Source organism: Onychostruthus taczanowskii, unplaced genomic scaffold (assembly GCF_017590055.1).
Source record: "Onychostruthus taczanowskii isolate IOZ18803 unplaced genomic scaffold, ASM1759005v1 scaffold25, whole genome shotgun sequence".
In the NCBI taxonomy this organism is placed as follows: Eukaryota; Metazoa; Chordata; class Aves; order Passeriformes; family Passeridae; genus Onychostruthus; species Onychostruthus taczanowskii.
In genome coordinates, this window is record NW_024499796.1 from 10,750,966 (window position 1) to 10,774,564 (window position 23,599).

The window sequence follows — 23,599 nt, forward strand, 5'->3', positions numbered from 1 at the left end:
TTTGGAAGCAATATTAAAATTGATGTTTGCTGCTTAACCTGGCTGGAGTGAGCTGGCAGGAGCAGCATCTTGTGCTCTGTAGTAACATTTGCTGTGCCCTCCCTTTCCCTCAGGCATATCTCGCTGACGCTGCCAGCCAGCTTTCGGGGCAAGAGTCACAGCACCCGCCTGGACCTGGAGCACCAGCACTCCAACCTGTACGCCATCTCAGGTGAGCTGCATGCCACACTGCCCTGTATGTCATTCCAGGTGAGCTGCAGTGCCACCTGCCCTGCTCGGTGCCTCCGGTGAGCTGCAGTGTCACACTGCTCTGCTCCCCATCCCAGGTGAGCTGCAGTGCCACCTGCCCTGCTGGCCATCACAGGTGAGCTGCAGTGTCTCACTGCCCTGCTCAGTGCCTCAGGTGAGCTGCATGCCACACTGCCCTGCTGGCCATCCCAGGTGAGCTGCAGTGTCTCACTGCCCTGCTCAGTGCCTCAGGTGAGCTGCATGCCACACTGCCCCACTCAGTGTCTCAGGTGAGCTGCAGTGCCACCTGCCCTGCTTGCCATCCCAGGTGAGCTGCAGTGCCACCTGCCCTGCTGGCCATCCCAGGTGAGCTGCAGTGCCACCTGCCCTGCTCGGTGCCTCACTCACCCCTGCTGGGCCACAACTGCTCTTGGAGGGGGTTTTTTGTAGTAGTTACACCTGAACAAATATTGGCGTAGGCGTGGTGGAATCACATTTAGCACAAGTTTTGCTCTGTTACGTTGTTTTTGCAGGAGGAAAAAGATAGTGGATTTAAACCTGACTCTGTCAAAGCCTAATGAAAGGCTAGTCCCATCGTGTGGCTGAAGGAGATTTTAGGACAGTTAGGAAATCCAGCAGTTGGTATCATCTGGCTGAAGGAGATTTTAGGACAGTTAGGAAATCCAGCAGTTGGTTCAGTGGGTTGTGCAGCTGAAACTGCTTGTGCATAATCAGGGAAGAGACGATGGCAAAAATGTACCATTCACAGGTTCCTCCTATTAATAGAGTGACACTTGTAACATGGGAACATGGCATTAATTCATGTACCATAATCAAAGGGTTATTTAAAAGGTAATCTCTGCCTGAAACTGCAGCTTCAGGTTCCCAAAGAGATAGAATGTAACAATTGCATAATCCTTGTCAGCCCTCGTTTTTCTTGTTACTCTCCTGCCCTAATACATTTGGAAATGTAAGGGAAGTGTATTTTTGTGTTCACACGAGACAGTTCTGCATGGGGACGGGAAGCTGTGCTTTCTCTCCTGGGGAAGCACCAAATGCACCAACTGCAGCAGCTCTGTGTGGGTGCTGGTGGCACTGCCCTTGCTGCAGGATGTGCTGGCCTCTGCTCCTGCTGCAGCCTCAGGAGGTGCCTGCTTTACAGAGCCTGAGCACTTTACCAGATCCCTACAGGCAAAGCACAAAACAAGGCCTCGTAGAACTGGACAGGGCATTAGTTCTTCATGTTTGCTTGAGCACATTTTCAAGTATATAACTCTTTATTTTTCCTCCAATTGCACATTCTCCTCCAGAAACACGGTTATGAGTTGTGCACGTGTTGTAATGGCTATTCCAGCTGTGAGTTCTTTCCAGAGAAAGGGTCTTGTCGTACGACACATCCTGTGCACTGACAGGACTTTTGTGCACAGCTCCTGCCCACGGCTGCCTTGTCAGCAGCTGCGGTGAGGTGCCGCAGCTCTCTTTGTGTGCTCGGGCCCTGCCGAGGTGCATTAGCCCCCAGACGCTCTGGGAGCCATTCCCAAGTTTCCTGTTCCTGGTCTGGGCTATCTGCAGTGCTGCTGCAGTGCCATGGCAACAGGAGATTTAGGAGCAGGCTGCTGCCAGCTCCCGCTGCTGCGGGATGCTGGGTGGGGAGAGCAGTGCACGGGCTGTGGGCTCCCTCTCTTGGCTCCCAGGTCACAAGAGGGGTTCTTGGGGCTGCTGAGGGAGACAAAAACCATTGTGAGCAGTCTCTTCCAGTTTCAGCACGGCCTCAGTGTGCCGTGGGCACAGGAGGAGCTGCTTGGGAAGGGAGGGCTGTCATGGGGGTGGGATGAAGAGCTGCTCTTGGGGCTGCTGGGGAGACAAAAACCATTGTGAGCACTCTTCCAGTTTCAGCATGGCCTCAGTGTGCCGTGGGCACAGGAGGAGCTGCTTGGGAAGAGAGGGCTGTCATGGGGGTGGGATGAAGAGCTGCAGGGTGGTCTCTCTTTGCTCTCTATAGACAGCCAAGGTTTTCTCAATATTTGACGGAAACAACACTTCCAGCTGTGGTTCAGCATGTTTGGGGAAGATAAAATGAATTTTGGCTGTCGATCCTACTTTGTATCTCAAATATATTTTGGCAGAATGACTGTATCCTCACTGGAACTGCCCATTACCCCTTGGGCTGTGTAATGCAGGTTTTTGTTTGCACAGAACTGGAGTCAATGAAAAAATGGTCCTGAAAGCAGTAATTACAATTTTTAACCAGTCTTTTGTCATTGCCAGTCTTGGCCATGACACACTGGGTGACCTGAAAGTTAAGGAGACTTCTCTTGGCATACACTAAGTGAGTTCCTGGCAGGATGCAGATAGGGAATCAGTGCCCAGAGCCTGTCACGAGCCATGGTAGTGCAGCACTGGCACTGCTGGCATCATCCTCATGCCCAGCAGCCTCCCTCATCCCACCCCATGCCGTGTTCCAGACCAAAAAGGCAGAATTAGCTCTAAGCTGCTGTGCAGAGTGTCTGTGGGTGCTGCTGGGGGCAGGATGCTGAGGAGCTGCCAGGTTTAATGTGCATGCTGGGGCAGGCAGCTGCTGGAAGAAGAATGCCTCGCTCCAGACAGACCTGTTGACAGACATGGCTCAGTATTTCACAGCACAGTCTTTCCTCATGGCCTTCAGTTTAATTAAGATGTTGTTGTGACTACATACTGCCTTCATTTCAGACTTGAGCATCTTCTGCCAGCATATTGCTTTGGCTTATCAGAGGCACAAGCACAGTGAGGGAGAGGCAGCCCTCGCAGGCAGGCACAGATAATAACATACAGGGAAAATTCCTCAATGAAGTGAAAAATTATTTATAATAATGGTACTCAAATAGAAGGGAAATAAGTCACTCTAAGGGTATATAAATTTTTATGATAGTGTATAAACAGCCATAGCCTGCCTTGTCTCCCATCTATTCCTGCAGAGAATGAGGGCAACATCTAGCATAAAGAAAAATACAATAAGAAAATGAAGAAATGAATGGGAAGAGCTGGAGGATTGATCACCCAGTGTATTTGTATATCCTGATGTAAAAGGTGCTGCTGACAGGTGGCCAGGTTTCTTCTGTATAAAACCATGTGTGTGCTGTCAGGGCAGTGTGAGCAGCCTTGTTTCGATTGATGAATTGCCTGCTTTCTTGATTAAACCTTCCATCACTTACAAAACAAAAAGCCTGTGTTTCAATGGCAGAGTGGGACATGTCAAAAAAATCTGTCTGCTTTACCTTTGTGCAGATGTTGGGCACAGACTGTAACATGTATTATTAAAACGAATGTGGCATTTACCGTGCATTATTTCTTTCCTGGGAGAAGGGACCTGTAAATTATATGCTAATAATAAGCTTTAACCCTTTCAGGAACCAAGAGATGTAGGAGTGTAAATATTCTGCAGGCCTCACTTAATTGGATGGGCTCTAACACCACGGCAGCACTCTGCAGTTACCAAGCAGTGGGTTCCAGCCCTTGCTGCCAGTGATCTGTGTATTCTGCTGAACAACATTGTCTTTTTTTTCCCCCTGAAATTTCCCTGTAGCCATCTTCAGCACTGTATTACAGATAGATGTGTTTTGGGGCAGCAGCAGACAAGTTTGTGTAATTTGACTCCAGAACAATCTCAGCCCGTCTCTTGGCCTGTTCCCTGATTAGGATAGAAATTGTGTTGTGTGGAGTCCATCAGTCTGTACAACCCCATCAGAATGTGTGCATAAAGCAATTAAAGCCTCTTTACACCAGTTTTGTGCAGGAAACAATTGTATGAACTTCCAGATCCTGCTGCAGCTGGCTGTATAGCCAGAAACCCAACTTCAGTCATAGGAACCTTTCCAAGGATATTTATTCTGGCAGAAATTTGGAGATAACAAGATAATAAGTTCCCCTTGGGTAGGACCGAGGTTCATCTTTTGAACACTTAAACTGTGCTGGGAAAGCAGTAGAACAAAAGCAGAACATACTTTGATATATGTTTGTTGGTAGTATTTTCAAATAACATTGCCAGCTGTCAGCCCCAAACAGTCAAAATATTTGTGCAAGTACCTTAAGAAATGGTGTTAGCTGGACGTACTAATATGTCATCCATAATTCTGGGCATCCACGCTCAAGTCATGTTAATCCTTAGAAATAAAACAGGATCCAGAAGCGCAGCGCCTCTCACCACCCAGAGCATTCTCAGCTCAGTTCAAGACCTTGCTGAGCTGCAGGTGAAGGTTTTCATTCCCTTTAAGGGGAGAAAAGCCACGTCCTCTGGGTTGGAGCTTAGATGTCAGATCCCAAAAAACATAAGACTCTTTATGTTCCGATGAAGGAGCGCCCGCGCTGTGACCCAGACCGCAGCACCTGCTGTTTGTTTGGCTGAGGAGCCATGGGTTTCCAGCAGTCACTTGATGCTGAAATGCCTTTGCATGTGTTTCCTACCTTAAAGGTACTGTTTTGTGGTCTTTAAACACTTTATTGCTAGATCTCAAGTTACTTGTGTGAAGCATTTTCCTGTGAGAAGCTGGGCTGAGCAGGGAAGGGAAGCGCGGCCGGTGCCAGCGCAGCGGTGTGTGCCAGCATGCCATGAAGGAGGTTTCCCTCTGCAGCTCTTACAGGTGCCAGTTTCTGCACAGCTCTGGCTTGTTTATTTTGGAGTCACACACCAGTATTTATTACCTTAGGCAAATATTTACTTAAATGAGCATTTATTATATTTATATAGAAATAGTTTTTTATGATATTTAAATATTTATCGCCCTCTTTAAGACACTTTCTGTGAAAGGTCAGAGCAAACTGCGGTCTGAGAGTTTGGAGAGGGAAACGTGTGAGCAGAGGCTGCAGTCCCAGTTCCTCCTGGGTCGCACAGGTGAGCGTTCCCAGCAGGAAGCCCAGGGCAGAGGCTGTGGGGAGGGGGCAGAGGGTCTCAGGCTGGTGCAGCCCGGCCAGGGCGAGCCGAGCGGGGTCTGGCCGTGGCAGGAGGGCGAGCTGAGCCGGGCTGGGTCTGCAGGAGGCTGGGCTGCTCCTGCAGGCACTGCAGCAACGCTTGCCGTTCACACAGGTCTCTAATCCTGCTCTCTGGGGGCAGCAGAGAGTGGAAACTGATGTTAATGGTCTGGAAAAATATCAAAGCCAGTGGATTCCTGGAAAGGAAACCGAGGTGCCTTTCCATGCTGCGAGCTGGGGCTCCCGGCGAGGGCAGGTGTCCTCTCCCTGGGCATTTGCTTCACACACTGCTCCTGAGACAGAGTTTGCTTCCTGATTCCTCCTGGTCAGCTTGGAAATGCCTTGGGCTGTCTACTCCCCTGTCCCCCTCTTTTTTTTTTTTCTTTTTTACTTTGATAGTGACAAAAGAATGTCACTATCAATGACTAAGAATGTCCCTATGTCAACTTCCTGGTTGCAAAATGCCAGGTTATCTGGCCACATGTGCCACTTCCTTAGTTGTCTGTTTCCTTTTAAAAGACACAGTAGCTCTTTTCTGTGTATAGGAGGACAGGTGTTTTAATCAGAGGTTAATAATTTATTTCTACAAAGTATTGTTTTGCTTCATTATTTTTGTAGATAATTAAATTATGCACTTGTCACAGTGCGTTTGCTTCACTAAAACAGGTAATTTTGAAAAAAAAGGGAGATCCTATTCTTTGGATCAGTGCACAAGGATTGCTTTTATCTTCATCTTCTTGTTCCTGGTGGTTCTGCAATTGCCTCTAATGTTCAAGGCTTTTGAGACCCCAGTCTTGGAAGGGGAGGTCCTGTGCTGCATCTTACTGTCGGTGCCCATCCCTTCACTTTCGCTCTTTGTGCTTTTTAAGAGTAGAAGCGTAGCTAAATATATATTTTGTGACACTGAATTTTAATCAGGATGGTCCAAAAGCCAGACAAGTTGTGACACAAGCTTTATTCTGCATTGAAACCTCTTTCCTGAAGCTGAGATTAAAGTCAGCCTGTTCTTTACCCTATTGCAATTTCCAGTCTTTGGACTAAGAGACCTGGATAATCTTCCAGCTATGAAAGACTCTATTAATATCCAGCAGTTCAGGGAGGCTGGAGTCTCATGTAAAATGCTGCAGCTGCATATTTCAGAAAGGGAAGTGTGTCACTTAATACTGTACTGAATGAGATTCAGAAAGCATGTTTCTTAGGAAACTCTGCCATCCGTGGTGTACAGACCCTTTTGGGGTGCTGTGTCAGCGTGCCCCACGTTACCCAGCCTGTGCTGGGCAGCAGCCCCAGATGGGGAGGATGGAGGAGCCATGTGTTCTCTCCCAGGTGACGTTTTTAAGACAGACAGTTTTGTAATGAAACTGCCGTTGTCCAAAGTGCCATTTGTTGTTTTCCTCTGCCGCTGTCACGCGCCGGTGCGGAGGTGGAGGCCCTGGCTGGCTCTCCCTGCCCTCTGCTCGGGCATGTGGGCTTCACCCTGTTCCTCAGCTCACACATCCCCTTCCAAGGAGGCTGCTGGCTCTCTGCTGAGAGGATTATCTGGCTGTGACCCTGGATCCATAAATTATGTATGAGCAGGTGTACCGGGCGCAGGCTGGCGGCACATCTGCAGCGGGGTGATGGAGGGAAGGATGATGGTCCCTCTGAGCTGATGTAGATCCCAGATCCCTCACCCCACAGCAGCACTGGTGAGGGTCAGTGGCTGATGCAGGGAAGGTTGATGGTCCCTCTGAGGTGATGTGGATCCTGGGACAGGGCTGCCCTCACTCCACAGCAGCACTGGGTGAAGGCTGATGGAGGGAAGGGTGATCCCTTTGAGGTGACATGGATCCCAGGGCAGGGCTGCCCTCACCCTGCATGTCCCACAGCAACACTGGTGAGGGTCAGTGGCTAATGGAGGGAAGGGTGATGGTCCCTCTGAGCTGGTGTGGATCCCAGGGCAGGGCTGCCCTCACCCCACAGCAGCACTGGTGAGGGTCAGTGGCTGATGCAGGGAAGGTTGATGGTCCCTCTGAGGTGATGTGGATCCTGGGACAGGGCTGCCCTCACCCTGTATGCCCCACAGCAGCACTGGTGAGGGTCAGTGGCTGATGGAGGGAAGGGTGATGGTCCCTCTGAGCTGGTGTGGATCCCAGGACAGGGCTGCCCTCACCCTGCATGCACCACAGCAGCACTGGTGAGGGTCAGTGGCTGATGCAGGGAAGGGTGATGGTCCCTTTGAGGTGACATGGATCCTGGGACAGGGCTGTCCTCACCCCACAGCAGCACTGGGTGAAGGCTGATGGAGGGAAGGGTGATCCCTTTGAGGTGACATGGATCCCAGGGCAGGGCTGCCCTCACCCTGCATGTCCCACAGCAACACTGGTGAGGGTCAGTGGCTAATGGAGGGAAGGGTGATGGTCCCTCTGAGCTGGTGTGGATCCCAGGACAGGGCTGCCCTCACCCTGCATGCACCACAGCAGCACTGGTGAGGGTCAGTGGCTGATGCAGGGAAGGGTGATGGTCCCTTTGAGGTGACATGGATCCTGGGACAGGGCTGTCCTCACCCCACAGCAGCACTGGGTGAAGGCTGATGGAGGGAAGGGTGATCCCTTTGAGGTGACATGGATCCCAGGACAGGGCTGCCCTCACCCCCCAGCAGCACTGGTGAGGGTTAGTGGCTGATGGAGGAGGATGGCCTCGTGGGACTGGCACCGTTCCCACGGAGCACAACCTTGGGGTGGCCTGCACTGTGTTTGTTTTGCTTTGCCGAGTGCCAGAGTTTAATTTTTTTTAAATAGGGAGCCTCTCAGAGGTTTGGATATTTAAACAGTTATTAACCGAATGACAATTAGCAGATTGCAGAGACAGATTTTCTTTTCAAAACCTCCAAAATTGAGTACAGTTTGCAAAACTATCACAGCATAGTAATGACAATGAATTTTGATTTCCCGGAACTGATATTAGACTCCTTATTAAACTATGTGCATCTGCTTTTAATTTACTCCAAATAATTGGAAAATGCAATGAAGCTTTCCAATTAAAGCTTGGCTTTATGCTGTTTAATAATACCCCCCATAATATTATAGCTTATGAAGTGACAGGTGAGTTGGTGTATGAATAAAACATAAAGGCAGCAATAAGGGACAGAAAACCAGAGACAGTTGTTGGGGATTTTAAATGCTGGATGTAATTTGCATATATTAATCTCTTCTTTTCAGCCTTATCAGGCGTTCTTCAGTATTTGAAGTTAAAATAGCATTGACAGGCAGGAGTACGCTTAGTTTTTTCAAGGATTTATTACTTGTATAATTTCTGATCTTTAATAAGCAGATATGACTGATCCTCATAGTTCTATAGAAATCAGTTAATTGTTCCAGATGGCGTGTACTGATTATGCAAAATTACTTTTCACACCATTTTTTTTTTTTGATGGAGTTTGGAGTAAAATTAAATTTTTTATAGCCTTCTTATCATGCTGTTTTACAGTGGGTTTTGCACAGAAGTTGAATTTAATCTACTATATTACATTGACCAGCAGAGTTATTCTAATGTAGCATTCTGTGATTTGACAAAGAATAATAGAACACGTTGCTCATTGTGCATTTCTGTGCTGCTAATAAAAAGGAGTTGCAGTGCAGCAAACCAGGCTGTTATTTATGAAGAATGCTTAATTCGCACGGTTAAAAATGCAAAATCGTTACAATGAGATGTTTGCTCTTTTGGATAGAAGGCTTGGGCAGAATAAATGCAAATAGTCTTGTTGCTACAGATTCCATCCAATAAAGCAGGAGTGTGTAAATGCCTGGTGTGGCTGGGAGGGATGGGCTGGGAGGAGCAGCGTGTTCCAGCTCCGAGCAGGAGATGTCACTGGTGTTTTCCCTGATTATCACCACCCGGATATCTCAATGGCATCATTTCATAATTGAGAACATTTGTTAAGGTTGTTGGGCTTCGTTTATCTAATGAAAAGCTGCTTATACAAAATAAACCACACATAAACCCCTCTTGCTAACAGGTTGGTTGCAGTTTGTGTTGGCAGTGACTCAGGTGTCTGGGGGCAGCGTCCCATGGCCGTGCCTGGCTGCCCAGGGCCTGGGTGGGTGCCTGTCCGTGGGCAGAGCAGCAGCACAGTGCCATGGGCACTGCTGCACGTCTGTCCACAGCTCCTCTCGGGCCCTGGGTAATTTTGGTAGGTCCCAGCCCTCGCCAGGCCATGGGCAGCCCAGGGCAAGGGTCCTGCTGAGCCCCCAGGACCCTGGGGGCTGCACTGCCTCCAGCCTCAGCCTCTGCTGGGGCCAGGCCCAGGGCATCCTTCTGATCCCTGAAAAGCACAACAGCAAATGGTTAAAAATGACCTTATGGTAATGGATAAGTGGGGGCACCATAAACGGACTGTTATGAAGAGTGCATATTTTTAACTCAACAGAAAAAAAAGACAAGTAATTAACTCAGCTGTTAGAAAGCTCAGAATTTCTCCCATCTCCTCTTGAACTAGAAAATTGTTTTGTGTATACTTTTATATGTACATATAGATATGAATGTACAGTATATATGGAGACAACTAATGGCATAAATCAGCAATTATTAGAAAATATTTGTTCTAATGAAGTAATAATTTGGTGGTAATGTATTTCATCAGTGTAGCTTAAGGCTAAATTAAGTGGACATACTTTATGTGGATTCTCTAATTTTCATCTTCAAAATGCTATCTAATGTCTCATTAAGACTTTCATATAATGTATCTTAAGTACAGTCATTAAATATAGTTTAGGGAGATGTATGTTCAGATATTGCTTAAAGATGTTTTAATAGGCCCATTTACTCTGATGATATTAATGAGCTCTTAACACATATTAAGCTTCTAAAACTAGTGGTGTCTCCTTGCAGTGAGCAAATCAACATAGGAATTGTGGAGGAATTGGATGTTCCAACAAAGTCAGTTTTCCAGGGACTCTCCAGGGCCTGGCTCCATCCCTTTAGCTGGGTGCCACTGCATGGGTGGCTTTGCTGGGTGGCTTTGCTGGGTGCCATTGTGTGGGTGCCATTGCGTGGGTGCCACTGCGTGGGTGCCATTGCGTGGGTGCCATTGCATGGATGCCATTGCGTGGGTGCCACTGCGTGGGTGCCATTGCGTGGGTGCCGTTGCGTGGGTGCCACTGCGTGGGTGCCATTGCATGGGTGCCATTGCGTGGGTGCCACTGCATGGATGCCATTGCATGGATGCCATTGCGTGGGTGCCACTGCATGGGTGCCATTGCATGGGTGCCATTGCGTGGGTGCCACTGTGTGGGTGCCATTGCGTGGGTGCCATTGCGTGGGTGCCACTGTGTGGGTGCCATTGCATGGGTGCCATTGCGTGGGTGCCATTGCGTGGGTGCCACTGCATGGGTGCCATTGCATGGATGCCATTGCGTGGGTGCCACTGCGTGGGTGCCACTGTGTGGGTGCCATTGCATGGGTGCCATTGCGTGGGTGCCATTGCGTGGGTGCCACTGCGTGGGGGCCATTGCGTGGGTGCCACTTCATGGGTGCCACTTCATGGGTGCCATTGTGTGGGTGCCACTGGGTGGGTGCCACTGCGTGGGTGCCACTGCGTGGGTGCCATTGCATGGGTGCCATTGCATGGGTGCCTTTGCATGGGTGCCTTTGCATGGGTGCCACTGCGTGGGTGCCATTGCATGGGTGCCTTTGCTGGGTGCCACTGCGTGGGTGCCACTGCGTGGGTGGCTGCTGCATCGTTACATCCACGTTCAGAGCTGCGCGTTGGGAGCTGGCCAGGCCCGTCTCGGGGGCTGTGACATGTTGCTCACATTTGGCTGCGTATCTGTTAAAATAAACAAATCAGATGGGTTAGGGGAAGAGCCAAATATGGGCCTGTGTTTGGATAAATTCTGCTTTTTGATCATCTAAAGTGAAGATGCAAGAGTTGTAATTAAGATAATAAAAACTGCTCATTCTCTGTTGTCGCTTCAATTCCAACTCAGAAAGTTATTGCAAAGAAAATTCTCTGGTTTCATCGCTCAGCTCTTCTTAACAAATCCTTCTGAGTTCAGAGACTTTTATAATTACTAAATTGGTTTGTTAGAGGGAGATAATAGCAAATTTTTTCTTTTCATAATTGGACATTTCTTCCCTGTAGGCTAATGCAGGCGCAGCACTCACATACACAATGAGCTGTGCTTTTGAAAAACCATAACCGGCTAATAAGTGCCGTGGTGTCATCGGAGAGTAATGGCGTGCTGATTAGCATAATTAATGACAAATGGTGGCGCAGAGTGGGTGGAATGGTTTAGCAGATGATGAATGCGCCGCGCCAAGGCCGGGCCGCGCCAGGCTGGCAGCGCTGCCACGCCGGGGCTCGGTGGCACCAGCCACGCGCTGGCACGGCTCCCGGCCCGGCTGGGTGGCACCGTGTGCCCAGCTGGGGCCGGGCAGGGGCTCTGCAGTGCCAGCCCCCACAGAGGGGAGCCGGGCACCTCGGGCACTCCTCATCCTCCGAGGGCTGGGGGCGGCGCGGCGCGGCCTGGCTGGGTGGCACCGTGTGCCCGGCTGGGTGGCACCGTGTGCCCTGCTGGGGCCGGGCAGGGGCCCTGCAGTGCCAGCCCCCGCGGAGGAGAGCCGGGCACCTCGGGCACTCCTCATCCTCCGAGGGCTGGGGGCCACGCCGGGCACCGGCCGTGCTACGGGATGGGCGCGTTGATCTGTGATTTGATTAATCAGGGCTAATTTACATCCGCAAATGAGACTGAGAAAAATGGGCTTACCTTTTCGCCTTTAAGGAGGAGGAGGGATTGTTTCTAGGTTGTCTCTTTTTTAAGTGATAAGCAACTCTTTTACCAATAAGGATGAAAATACTTAATTTGCATTAGCAAAAGAAGCTAATTATTATATAGTTAATTAGCATCTGGAAATGAGGATTATCTTAATTACAAAGCACAGTTTCCTTAATAGCTACAAAACTGTAAGTTTGATGTGTGTGGAGATTGGTGACTACTATTATGTAATTACTGATCATATTAATGGTGCAGTGTATTTAGATATCATTTGCATATGCAAATGAAATTTACCTGCTAGAAATATGTGGCTCCAGTAATGTTTCTGAGCACTTAAAGATTAAATCCCATTAGAAGGCGTGGATCCCGCGTGGCGCAGTGGATCTCCTCCTGCAGAGGGCTTTTGGCTGGGCAGGGCCGTGGCTCTGTGCCTGGCTGTTGGCAGGAGGGGGGCACCTCCCCTGGCCCCCAGCCCCAGCATCAGGGAGCTTCCCTTCCCTGTGCCTGTGCCATGCCCTGCAGCACTCAGCTCTGGGCGTGTGTGAGGCTCTTCTGGCTGGGTGAACGCTCCACGGGATGGTGGGAGCGTGTTCTGGGTGTCACTGAGCTCCAGGGCAGAGGATGGCTGTCCCCACATCCTTCCTAGCCATGCTCGGGATTTCTTTCCACTAACTTGCAGGCGTGCTTGCAGAATGGAGAGCACGGTGCCGTCAGGGCAGCTGATCCAGCTTCTTTCTCCTGCTTTAATTGGAAACACAAAGCTGCTGTGGGTTAAAAATAACTTGAGCCTCTTAGACCAGAGCCACGTAAAGAGAGGACCGTGCACCTTTGCCTCCCCTGGGAGTCCTGTGGGACAGATGTTGGTCACTCAGCGCACCGCTGGAGGGTGTGGGTGCTGCTGGGCAGGATCACAGCCTCATTGCAAGTGTGAGCATCTGCCCCTGCAGTGACCTGGCTGCTGTCCAGAGGGTCCGGGGAGCCTGGGACTGTCACAGCGGCAGCAAATCCCACCTCACACCATAGGTGGCTCAGCTGAGGGAAAAGCTTCCGGGGCCAGACGCTGTAACAATATTAAATCCTGTGGATTTAATACCCCTGCCCCTACCCTGCAGCACTGGAAGCCGTGTGGATGTTTCTCTCATCAAGCAGCAGGAATTTACAGCTGCTGGCCGGGGAACACTGCGGCCATTGTGGGGCTGCCCGAGATGCTTTTTGCAACTGCTGCTGCAGCCTGCGCTGCCCGGCCGCCGTGGCAGACAGACATTACACCTTTAATGACTTCCAAGGAGTCTGTCACTGCAGCCAGAGCTGAAGGGAATGGAAAAGCGTCTGGGTTTCTGCTCAGCACACGGCCGTGAGCGGATGCTGGAGGAGTACCTGCCTTTGCCTTTCCTTTCCTTTCCTTTCCTTTCCTTTCCCTTTCCTTTGCCTTTCCTTTCCTTTCCCTTCCTTTGCCTTTCCTTTCCTTTGCCTTTCCTTTCCCTTCCTTTTGCCTTTGCCTTTCCCTTGCCTTTGCCATTCCTTTCCTTTCCCTTCCCTTTGCCTTTGCCTTTCCTTTCCTTTCCTTTCCTTTCCTTTCCTTTCCTTTCCTTTCCTTTCCTTTCCTTTCCCTTTCCTTTGCCTTTCCTTTGCCTTTGCCTTTCCTTTCCCTTCCCTACCCTTTCCTTTCCCTTTCCTTTGCCTTTCCTTTCCTTGGCCTTTCCCTTTCCTTTGCCTTTCCTTTCCTTGGCCTTTCCCTTTCCTTTGCCTTTCCTTTCCTTGGCCTTTCCCTTTCCTTTGCCTTTCCTTTCCTTGGCCTTTCCCTTTCCTTTGCCTTTCCTTTCCTTGGCCTTTCCCTTTCCTTTGCCTTTCCTTTCCTTGGCCTTTCCCTTTCCTTTGCCTTTCCTTTCCTTGGCCTTTCCCTTTCCTTTGCCTTTCCTTTCCTTGGCCTTTCCCTTTCCTTTGCCTTTCCTTTCCTTGGCCTTTCCCTTTCCTTTGCCTTTCCTTTCCTTGGCCTTTCCCTTTCCTTTGCCTTTCCTTTCCTTGGCCTTTCCCTTTCCTTTGCCTTTCCTTTCCTTGGCCTTTCCCTTTCCTTTGCCTTTCCTTTGCCTTTCCTTTCCCTTTCCCTTCCCTTTACCTTTCCCTTCCTTTTCCCTTTGCCTTTCCTTTGCCTTTCCTTTGCCTTTTGTTTGCCTTTCCCTTTCCTTTCCCTTCCCTTTGCCTTTCCCTTTGCCTCCCCATCACTAAGCAGGCCCTGTCCCAGCTCTGCCTCAGCCCCATGCGAGTGCCCTGGTTTGTATCTGCTCTGCTCTAATTAATTAAGGGTTGTGGCTTGGAAACAGCACATGCTAAGGTGTGATCTTTGAAGTTTAGTGTGGTGCAGAGACTTCAAAGGGGACATTTTATTAAAAAATAATAAAATCAAGAGCTCCTAAACACTTGCAATTTGAAGAGCTTGTTTGAAGTCTCTCCATGTTCTCTGGTGCTGATGGAGTCACAGTGCTGAGGTGCTCCTCAGGCGTCACCATGCAGTACTTAACCTTCACTTTATTTAAAAAAGAAAATAATCAAATCCAGGGGTACTTTTTCAAGTGTTTTCGTGGCTTGATCTTAGCAGTAAAGAACTAATTGTGCCATGTCATGAGCTATGCAGGAAACGGAGAAAATCAAGGCTGACAATCAAATTAGCAAAAATGAAAATTTAGTCCAGGTCTGTTTTTTTAATCAAAGTCATTTCAAGAGGAACAGGAAAGCTGTAAACCTTTCCCAAGGCAGAGGTTCCTTCCCCAGCCCAGGAGGCCCCTGCTGTCCCACTCACTGCACCAGGCACTGGGTGTTTTGGTGCTGCTGCCACCCTGCTGCCTGGCACTGGGCTGGGCATTCCCCGCTGGCTGTGCCCCACGACAGCCCTGGGGACAGCTCCTGCTGCCCAGCAGCCACAGGGCCTGCAGAGCAGCTGCCCCCAGAGCCACATCAAGTGTTCTGGGGCTTTCATGGGCTTGGGCTTGTGCCTCGGGCAAGCAGAGCTGAGCCCTGTGCTGAGCCTGCACCTCTGTGCCTCTTTGTATGACACAAAGAAGCTGTGTGTGTCTTGGGCTTGGTGTCTGCAGCTGGGGAGCACAGCTGGAGTTCCCTGTTGCAGCTGGCTTGGCAGGAGCCGTCAGGAAAGGCTGCTTTTGTGTTTTGGCCCTGAGGTTTTGCCATCAGTGATTTGGTGTGGTTCCATATGGGCCTTGGTGCACTGTAGCACAAAGAGCACACACATTTACTGTTCAGGTTGCTGTTTAAATCTCTGTGTATAGAAATACAGGAATAGGAGCATCATGGAGAGCTGGTTTGGTTTGAAAAGCTCACACCCTTCTCTGGATGTGTTGCAAACTGTTTCATTTCTTCATGCTTCTGCATGGCTCCCTGTACCAAGGGCAGCACCAGACAGGGGCTCCCCTCCAGGGCTGCCAGAGCTCTGTGCCAGCCCCCCATTCTCAATCTGCTTTCAGATTCCTCTGGTGCCATTTAGCTGGAAATCAAGTTTTCTCTAAGCAGGGAAGCTCTGCTGGTTTTATGGTGTTGCTGTAGGCTGGTTTATGAGATACTCTTCTTGGTAAAGGATAAACACACTGTTAGCATTCAGGTCTGGGGAAAATAGGAACAGTTCTGCAGCATTAGAGAAAGCCCTTTCTAAAATCTAAGGTCATTTAAATTTTAAAGGTGGTAGTAGTGCACTCAGTGTTGGGGTTTTTGTTGGTTTGGATTAACAGTTCTTCATTTTCAGTCATGCAGGAAAACATTTTGCAAGGGATCGATTTATTTATTTAAATATTTTTAATATCAGAAATTGAAAATTCTAGTGTTAAAGGCGATGCAAAAACAGCAATAAAGAAATCCAAAGCTATAAAAGCTTATGGTGAGAATTTAATGCAGAAACAGCTGTTATTTCCTTGGGAGTCGAGGTGTATAAACTCTTCCGTGGCTGTGTATCCCCCCAGTCGTGGTGTGAGGAATTAGCACTCACTGCCAGGCTCTGAGGCAGCGATTCATCTGTACCCAGGAGTTAAATATGACAATGTTAGCATTTTTCATTTCCCTGACGTTACCATTAATAAAGCAATGATCCAAAAGAAGCTTTGCTGAGTCTGTTCTTTATGCTTCCATCACTCACAACTAGATAATTTCACACAGGATCGTTTTTAAATTAAATGACGATAAAAGCGCTCTGCTGTCCTGTGCTCACTAGTTCATAGAAGTCTATCAAGTCATTAATGTGTCATGACAAACTGTGAGTTGGATACAAGAGTAATTAATTATTTGCATAAATAACAGGTTGAACTTGGTGCTTTCAGCCGCAATGACGCGCGCGTCACAGCGTGGACATCCCGGAACCTCTGGCAGAGGTCACGGGAGGGTGAAGGCTGAGCTGGCACACGGGTGATCCCGCTCCCACAGGGACAGCAGCTTGGAAGCTCCAGTGTTTCCAAGTTCTTCACTGATGGTTGCTTCAAGAGAGCATCTGATCTTTGGAGCGTTAGCGAGCAATTATACAGATTTTCATAATCACCATTAATCACCACATATTTTTCAAGATAATTACGGCAACTATTATTTAGATTTCTCTTTTATGTGCACATTGTAGAAAAGAACAAGTGCTTATTACGCTGGGTAGTGTAGAGAACTACCGTCTGAAGTTCTTTGTCATCCAGAAACTCATTATGTTAGCTGATGCTGCCTGTGAAAGTTCGTCAGCATGTTTAAATTAGGGTAGCATTGGCAGGTCTGATTATTTAAATCTGGTAGCTTGGCTAAAAATATAGTTATTCAAGAAAGATGAATTACTAATTTGACAACTGAGATTTAGTTGGAGTCTGCAGCACAGAAGGCAGCATCTCTCGAGTGCTTAGAGAAGGGTGACAATACTTTCACAGATTAAAGAGAGGATTTCTAAGCGAGCTAGCAAGTTGAATTCCAGAGCATGCTTTGGTGTCCTCCCCACTAGAGTCTGAGAGCAAGTCTTGGTAAATTACAGTGAAGAAGCAGCCACCAGGTGGAAGCTGGCTGTGTGTTCTGGTGCTCCTGCACCGATGAAGGGACATGTCCACCACACCTCACCGAGGCACCCATCCCCTTCCTGCTGTCAGGGGTGCATGGAACACTGTCCTCTGGGGCAGGGCTTTGCGAGGTTGCTTTTGGCTGCTGGCTCCTTTCAACTCTTTTAACTAATTTCAGTGCCTGAGTTAATTAGCTGTGACCCTCAGGAATGAGCTGATCCTGGGAGGCAGCAAACAGCCATTGGAAACAGTTTTTCTTCGGAAATCCAGCTTTATTTTGTTCCATTTTGAGGGAGAAGAGCACACCCTTGAAGTCCTCATGAATATGAAAAAGCCCATGGTGGGCAGCAGCAGCAGTGGGTGTCTCATCCTTTGAGCAGGGGACCCCACAGGTGAGGTGGGGGGCACAGAAGGGTCTGCCCCCAGAGCATCTGCTTTGTTCAGGGCATTGCTCAGCCGGGGAGCACATGCAAGGGGGGAGTGCTGCTCCCCGTGCACCTTGTCCTGGGGGTCCCCCCTCCTGCCTGCAGCCCCAAAGGGCTCCTGGAGCCCAGCTGAGCCGGGGGTGAAGGTCTGGGGGCTGCTGCCCACCTGGTGCTGGGGCAGGCAGTGGCCGTGGCCGCCCAGGGCTTCGTTTCTGCAAAGTTTCCAGAACTGGCAGTATTTAACCCCCCATGACACTGGTGCCTGGCTGAGAAAGGAGACGCTGAACGAGCACCTTGTGTCCTGCTCTCTGCCTTTAATGCATTTTAGCAGCAGGGCTGGTGACGGGCCTGACACGGCACGCTCCCGCGCTCGGGGAGTGCAGCGTTAATAACACACTTCCATGCATCGTGCCATTTTTAAGCATGATCGTTATGATAAAGGGCATATACTTAATTACAGGCCTGCTTAATTACAGCTCTGTTGAAGCTCGTTTGTTTAGGAGAGTGCTAATTGCGCCGTGGAGCCCTTGGCTCACCCTGCTTTTATCTGCTGCTTTGCTGCGCCGAGCCCCGGGTGGGCTGGAGCGCGCGGCCGGGGGCTCGGGGGCTCTGGGCACGCACACACTCCCCAGCTCAGCCTTTAGATTACTTTACAAAGGCTGGCGTGTGGCTGATCAAAGAGGGTTTCTGTCGGATAACAAGTGCAGATGGTCTTTCAGGTTTAAAACTTCCTGGATTTGGTGATGCTGCTTTTCATCTGTTTCCTTTTGTTTTCCTTTGGGCTGTGGCTGCCATGCAGCACCTTTGATAACAAAATTGCTCCCGTGGAGGGGGGTTTTATATTGAAAATAGATAAAGCAAATGTAAAAGGCTGAGTATTTTTAAATGACCCTTGTTTAATCACTAACATGGTAACTCAGTGGTGCTGTACAAGTTAGAAACAGCAGACAGAGGAGCACTGGGTTTGTGGGTGCAGTGCTTTGAAACAAACAGTGCTTTGAGTACCATTAAGGTTATGCTACAGAAAAAGCTGGGCCATGTGACATGAGGCTGTGCCATGTGGTGTCATGTCCTTATGTCTGTCTCCATATTCCACTGGTTTACATCCTCCAGATGTGGTTTGCAAGTGTTTGAGCCACTCCTCACTGTGGAGTTTACACTCTGCCAGGCCAGGTTTGGTGAGGAGGTGATAAATAGAAGTGTGTCCTTCCAGTTTCAAATACTGTCCTGCTTTGCCAGCTGCAGCAAATTGGAAAATGCAAAATTGAGGCCATGAAATCATATATGGATAGAGCAAGGAGAATTTGTTGGATTCCTGGCTTGGTAGGGACTGACCCCGCTATGTCTTAAATGGAAAGAAACCACTGGCAGTTTAGAGGGAGAAAAAGGCTGGCAGTAACGTTTGGGAGCAATCAGTCATGTGTCAGTGCTGTGAATACTTGATCTGTCACTGGGAATGTGTGAAGTTGCATGTCAGAAGGCAGCTGGAAACGTCACATGTGATGTCTTGTCCCTTTCAGCAATGGATGGAGTGCCTTTTATGATTTCGGAGAAGTTTGCCTGCGCTCCTGAAGGGGTGAGTTTGTTGTTCTCCAGTGTCTGAAATCCATCGTTTCATGGGCAGCGATCACAAAACATCAAGACAAATTACCTGCTTCTGGGAGTTCTGTTGTGGGGCCAAGTACTACATATCCAGTGCTTGAGATGGGCTGAGGTTGCATGTCACAATAGCTGCCCGTTAGATGGGAAAGGCTTTTGCCAGATTGCTTCTAAAACTGAATTGTCCTGGGATTTCAGGGTTTATTACCATCAAAAATAGGAATGGCAATGGGACTCCCAGGTGCTGAAAGCATTTCTAATTTCTTAGCGTAGATTGTAAGGAAAGCTGCAGAGGTGGAGCTCTCCTGCATTTACCTGCTGTGAGGATGGCACAGTGCCAACAGCTTTACTGCTTCCTGTTGTCACTCCAGAAGTTCAGGGCAGTGGTAATGGCACAGTGCACTCCAGTGCCATCAGCTGCCACCAGGGTCCTGCCTGGCTGCGGGCGAGCTGCAGAGGGCACTGGGTGGTGCCTGCTCTCAGCGGGCACGGCCACCAGCACGGGCAGGGCACGTCTGCTTCACCAGACAGAAACACTGCTGCTGGTTCAGAATGACCTCTGGGTGCCACTGGACCAGTGCTTGTTAAGGTTGATGATCCAGAGCTCAAAGATTCAGCATCCCACTAGCAGTTCCTGAATCCATCCGATCCTAAAGCGGCATCTTTTTAAAAATCAATTTACAGGAAGCTGTTAAGGCAAACACTGGGCCATCAGCTGTGTCTGATTTTTCAGTAGTGCTCCAGCTTTCTGCTTTCTTCTTCCTGCTGACAGCGGTTTTTCACATCCCTTGCTTTCTGAGAGGGTTGTTTATGGGCCATTATTCCCAGAAATCTGAAGTCCCCGCTGTGAGGACAAATGCAGGGAGATTAGGCCGTGCTAATCCTCCCGGCGGATCCTTTAGACACCATTGCCACCATATGGTCAGTTTGGTCAGGGCTCCCTGCAGCTGCTGCTGCTCGCACCTCGTGCTGCAGCCGCAGACCCGGGGTGCTGTGCAGCGGGGAGGAGGCAGCTCTCCTGCACAGAGCAGCTCCCAGGTGAGTGTCACCTGTCGTGCTGAGGGAGCCCCAGCCCACCGCGGGCTGGAACGAGGAGCAGGATCCTGCCTGTGTTTACAGATGGTGCCTCTAAATCTCCAGTGATGGAGTGTTTGCTGACTTGAAACAGAGCACAACAACAAACAAACACACAGCCCCTCCCTGACCCTGAATTTGACATTTTTGTTTCTTTCTTGCCAGATGCAGCCGGTTGATCTCTTGGGCATCACAATCAAAACCCTTGCAGAAATCGAAAAGGAGGTAAGTAGCCAGCCAGGCACTGAGCAAATCACGGGGGCTGTGTTCACTTCTTTTAAGAACCCTTCCCTTATGGAAAATACTTTTCTTGTCTCTCCCAAGTCACAGAGGATGGATAAAGTCAAGCAGTAAGCCCAGGGCCAGGGATGCCCTCTATGATCTGTGATGAGTGAAGACACTTCAGGTGGTGAATTTAATGTCAGTGTGTGGGGCCTTCTGTTTATTTCCAGGTGTCTGTCTTGCTTTCTCATGTATTAACAATACATGGCAGTGGCAGAACACCCTGAGGTGCCTCTTGCATGTCAGGGGGCAGATGGACTTGACTCAGCAGGGTCAGGTAAACAGCTTCACGAGTCTTTAGTTTGCTGATGCTGGGAAGTTGTTGCTGGGAGAGCTGGGCTGCACTGAGTGGGAGTGAATGCTTGAGGAGCCAGGGAGGAGGCAGCCAGCAAACCAGGGGGGGTTCTGAGGGGGTGTTCTGGCTCATGCATGACGTGTGTGGCACGGTGCCGAGGAGCTCTCTGCTCTGCAAAGGTCACATCACGCTTCACATCTGAAGTCTCAGACTAGGAAGAAACTTGTCTCAGCAGCACATGCTTCTTCAGGCACCACTGGTCACAAAGGCCTCCTCCTATGCCATCCAGCTGGGTTCAAGGGACAGAGTGAGAAGATGGCATCACAAAGCTGCCAGATTCCCCAGAGTTTCTCCACTTCCTTATTCCAGTTGAGTGTAGTTGCCCAGATCCACCCTCCTGTGCCTGAAAGTTTTGTCTGAGTACAAGACGATGGCCAGGCCCAGTTGCCAGGGCTTTTGCAGGCTCCCTGTGGACTGCAGGGGCTGCAGTGGTGGATCTGAAGATGCTGCCTGACAGGGGCAGTGGCTGACAGATGCACCAGTGCCACAGGCACTGCAGCGTGCCACGTGGCACTCATGCCACCTCTCTGGGACTGCCCGTGGCTGTCAGGAGGGTCCCTGGCAGCAGGGGATGCTCAGGGCCCTTCCAGGTGCCTGGCTGCATTCCCACCCCTGCCCTGAGCTGGCCAGGGAGCAGAATCCATGTGGTGCTGAGTTTGCTGCTGCATGGTCTCTGTGTGTTGCCTGGCTGTGGGAGAGGTCTGGCAGCTGGGGGGCTGCCTGGAGGGGGCTGGGCTGCACAGCCCTGCTTGTGCCCTCGCAGGCTGGCAGGGCGTGGGGACAGCAGCGCTGCAGTCACTTGTGTGGGCCAGGGAGGAGAGGCCAAGACCTGCCTGCTCTCCCACAGCTCCTGCTCTGTAGCAGGCTGTGTGCGTTCCAGCGTAATGAAAAGTATGATTATGCAGCCCATATTCCTTGATGAAGCATCTTGTCTGCACATAGAGAGCTACACATATAAATATTGTGAATTTCGGCGTGGCTTTATTTCCCTTGCAAGCAATAGCACCATTACAGCAAATCTTCTGGATATCCAAAGCAGCCAGAACATTCTCCCTGGAGCAAGATGCCTTGCAAAAAATATTCCCAAAGAATTCCAAGAATTACTGTTCTCTGTCACCACATTTGCAGATGTATGCACCCATCCTCCAAGCTGCAGGCAGCTGAATTTGAGGACTCTGCCCTGTCAGGAAAATGATGGAAATAGGTGCAAATCCTGGACTGCACCTGAGCTGCTCTCGCTGCCCCAGGATGGCACAGCTGTGCTATGCAGGGGTGGTGAAGTGCAGGTGTAAGCAGCACATGCCATCACTTCGTGGCTGATTTGGTGGGTGTGGGACAGAGAGGAGAGTGTAGGACAGACAGTGCTGCTGGCAGGTCTCCCAGCAGGGCTCTGGGCTTTGTCCATGCTGCCCCTGCCTGTCCTGGGTAGGGTGGAGCGGGCACCTGGGCAGGGGCAGGTCACAGGGCAGGTGGTGGCACTGTCACTGCTCCCAGCCCTGGTGGATGTGTGGCAGTGAGGGCAGCGGTCTGGGCCCTGGCAGGGTGCACCCTGTCTTCATTTGAGCTTGGCGTGGTGTAAAACGTCTAATTAGTAAAGGGAGCATCCAGTATTCATCATTCCTTTTAAACTGATAAGGAAGGCAGTTCATTTAACCACTGAATTGCTGCAAGTTTTCATGGGCTGCTTTTTGCAAATATATTTAATGAAGAAGTTGTAAATCTAGAAGAGCTTAAAATTTTAATTTTACACAGAAATATTTTTCCTTGTTTGCATGTTTGTAGTCAATTCTCCTGAGTGCAGTCACATGAAATGTTCTTTAAATGAACATATTTGCTAACTGGCATGATTTCAGCTTTTAAAACATTGGTTCCAGCAATTAGGAGTTTCCTCAGTTCCCCAATGACTGGAGAGATTCGTCTTGATTATAATTGCTCTTAGCCACGCATATCTAATTTGTGTCTTTTTAAGTGTTAATTAGTAAACAGTTTGAGCTGACATCTTTATGCGTTTGGGTGTTGAAAAATGAGGCCTATTGCGTGCCAGCGGCTGCAGCATCGCGACAGGGAGGTGCGGCCCTGGGGAGTAAAGGCCTGGTACAGCCGGGTACAGCACCAGTGCAGCCTGGGTACCGCACCAGTGCAGCCCAGGTACAGCACCAGTGCAGCCTGGGTACCGCACCAGTGCAGCCCAGGTACAGCCTGGGTACAGCCCGGGTACAGCCCCAGTACAGCCTGGGTACAGCCTGGGTACAGCTCTGGTGCAGCCCAGGTACAGCCCCAGTACAGCCCGGGTACAGCCCCAGTACAGCCTGGGTACAGCCTGGGTACAGCTCTGGTGCAGCCCAGGTACAGCCCCAGTACAGCCCGGGTACAGCACCAGTACAGACCGGGTACAGCACCAGTACAGTCTGGGTACAGCCCGGGTACAGCCCCCAGTACAGCTCCCAGTACAGCCCGGGTACCTCCCAGATACAGCCCGGGTACAGCCCCAGTACAGCCCTGGTATCAGCCGGGGTACAGCTTCGAGTACAGCCCCCGGTCCAGCCTGGTACAGCTCCCGGTCCCGCCCCGGTCCCGCCCCGGTGCGGCCCGGGCTGCCCCTGCCCGCCCGGCCCGGCCCGCCACGAAGCCGCGGCGCCCCCTGCCGGCCCCGGGGCTCCGCGGCACCGGCACTGCCGGGGCTCCGCGGCACCGGCGGCACTCCCGGGGCTCCGCGGCAGCGGCGCTCCCGGGGCTCCGCGGCACCGGCACTCCCGGGGCTCCGCGGAACCGGAACTCCCGGGGCTCCGCGGAACCAGCACTCCCGGGGCTCCGCGGCAGCAGCGGCACTCCCGGAGCTCCGCGGCACCGGCGGCACTCCCGGAGCTCCGCGGCACCGGCGGCACTCCCGGGGCTCCGCGGCACCGGCACTGCCGG

At 50.5% G+C, this 23,599-nt stretch overlaps 1 protein-coding gene across 7 annotated transcripts in view; it reads left to right on the plus strand.

The window, feature by feature from the left end:
• Window positions 1–23,599, plus strand: part of MVB12B (multivesicular body subunit 12B) — a 55,720-nt gene that overhangs the window by 26,464 nt on the left and 5,657 nt on the right. For 6 of the 7 annotated variants that reach the window (XM_041406401.1, XM_041406395.1, XM_041406397.1 and 3 more), the window contains 3 exons: window positions 114–211; window positions 18,894–18,949; window positions 20,212–20,271. In XM_041406401.1, coding sequence (XP_041262335.1) covers window positions 114–211; window positions 18,894–18,949; window positions 20,212–20,271 — 214 coding nt within the window. Of the gene's footprint in view, window positions 1–113; window positions 212–18,893; window positions 18,950–20,211; window positions 20,272–20,370; window positions 22,680–23,599 lie in introns of those variants that run through there. The other variant, XM_041406402.1, reaches the window with a different exon arrangement.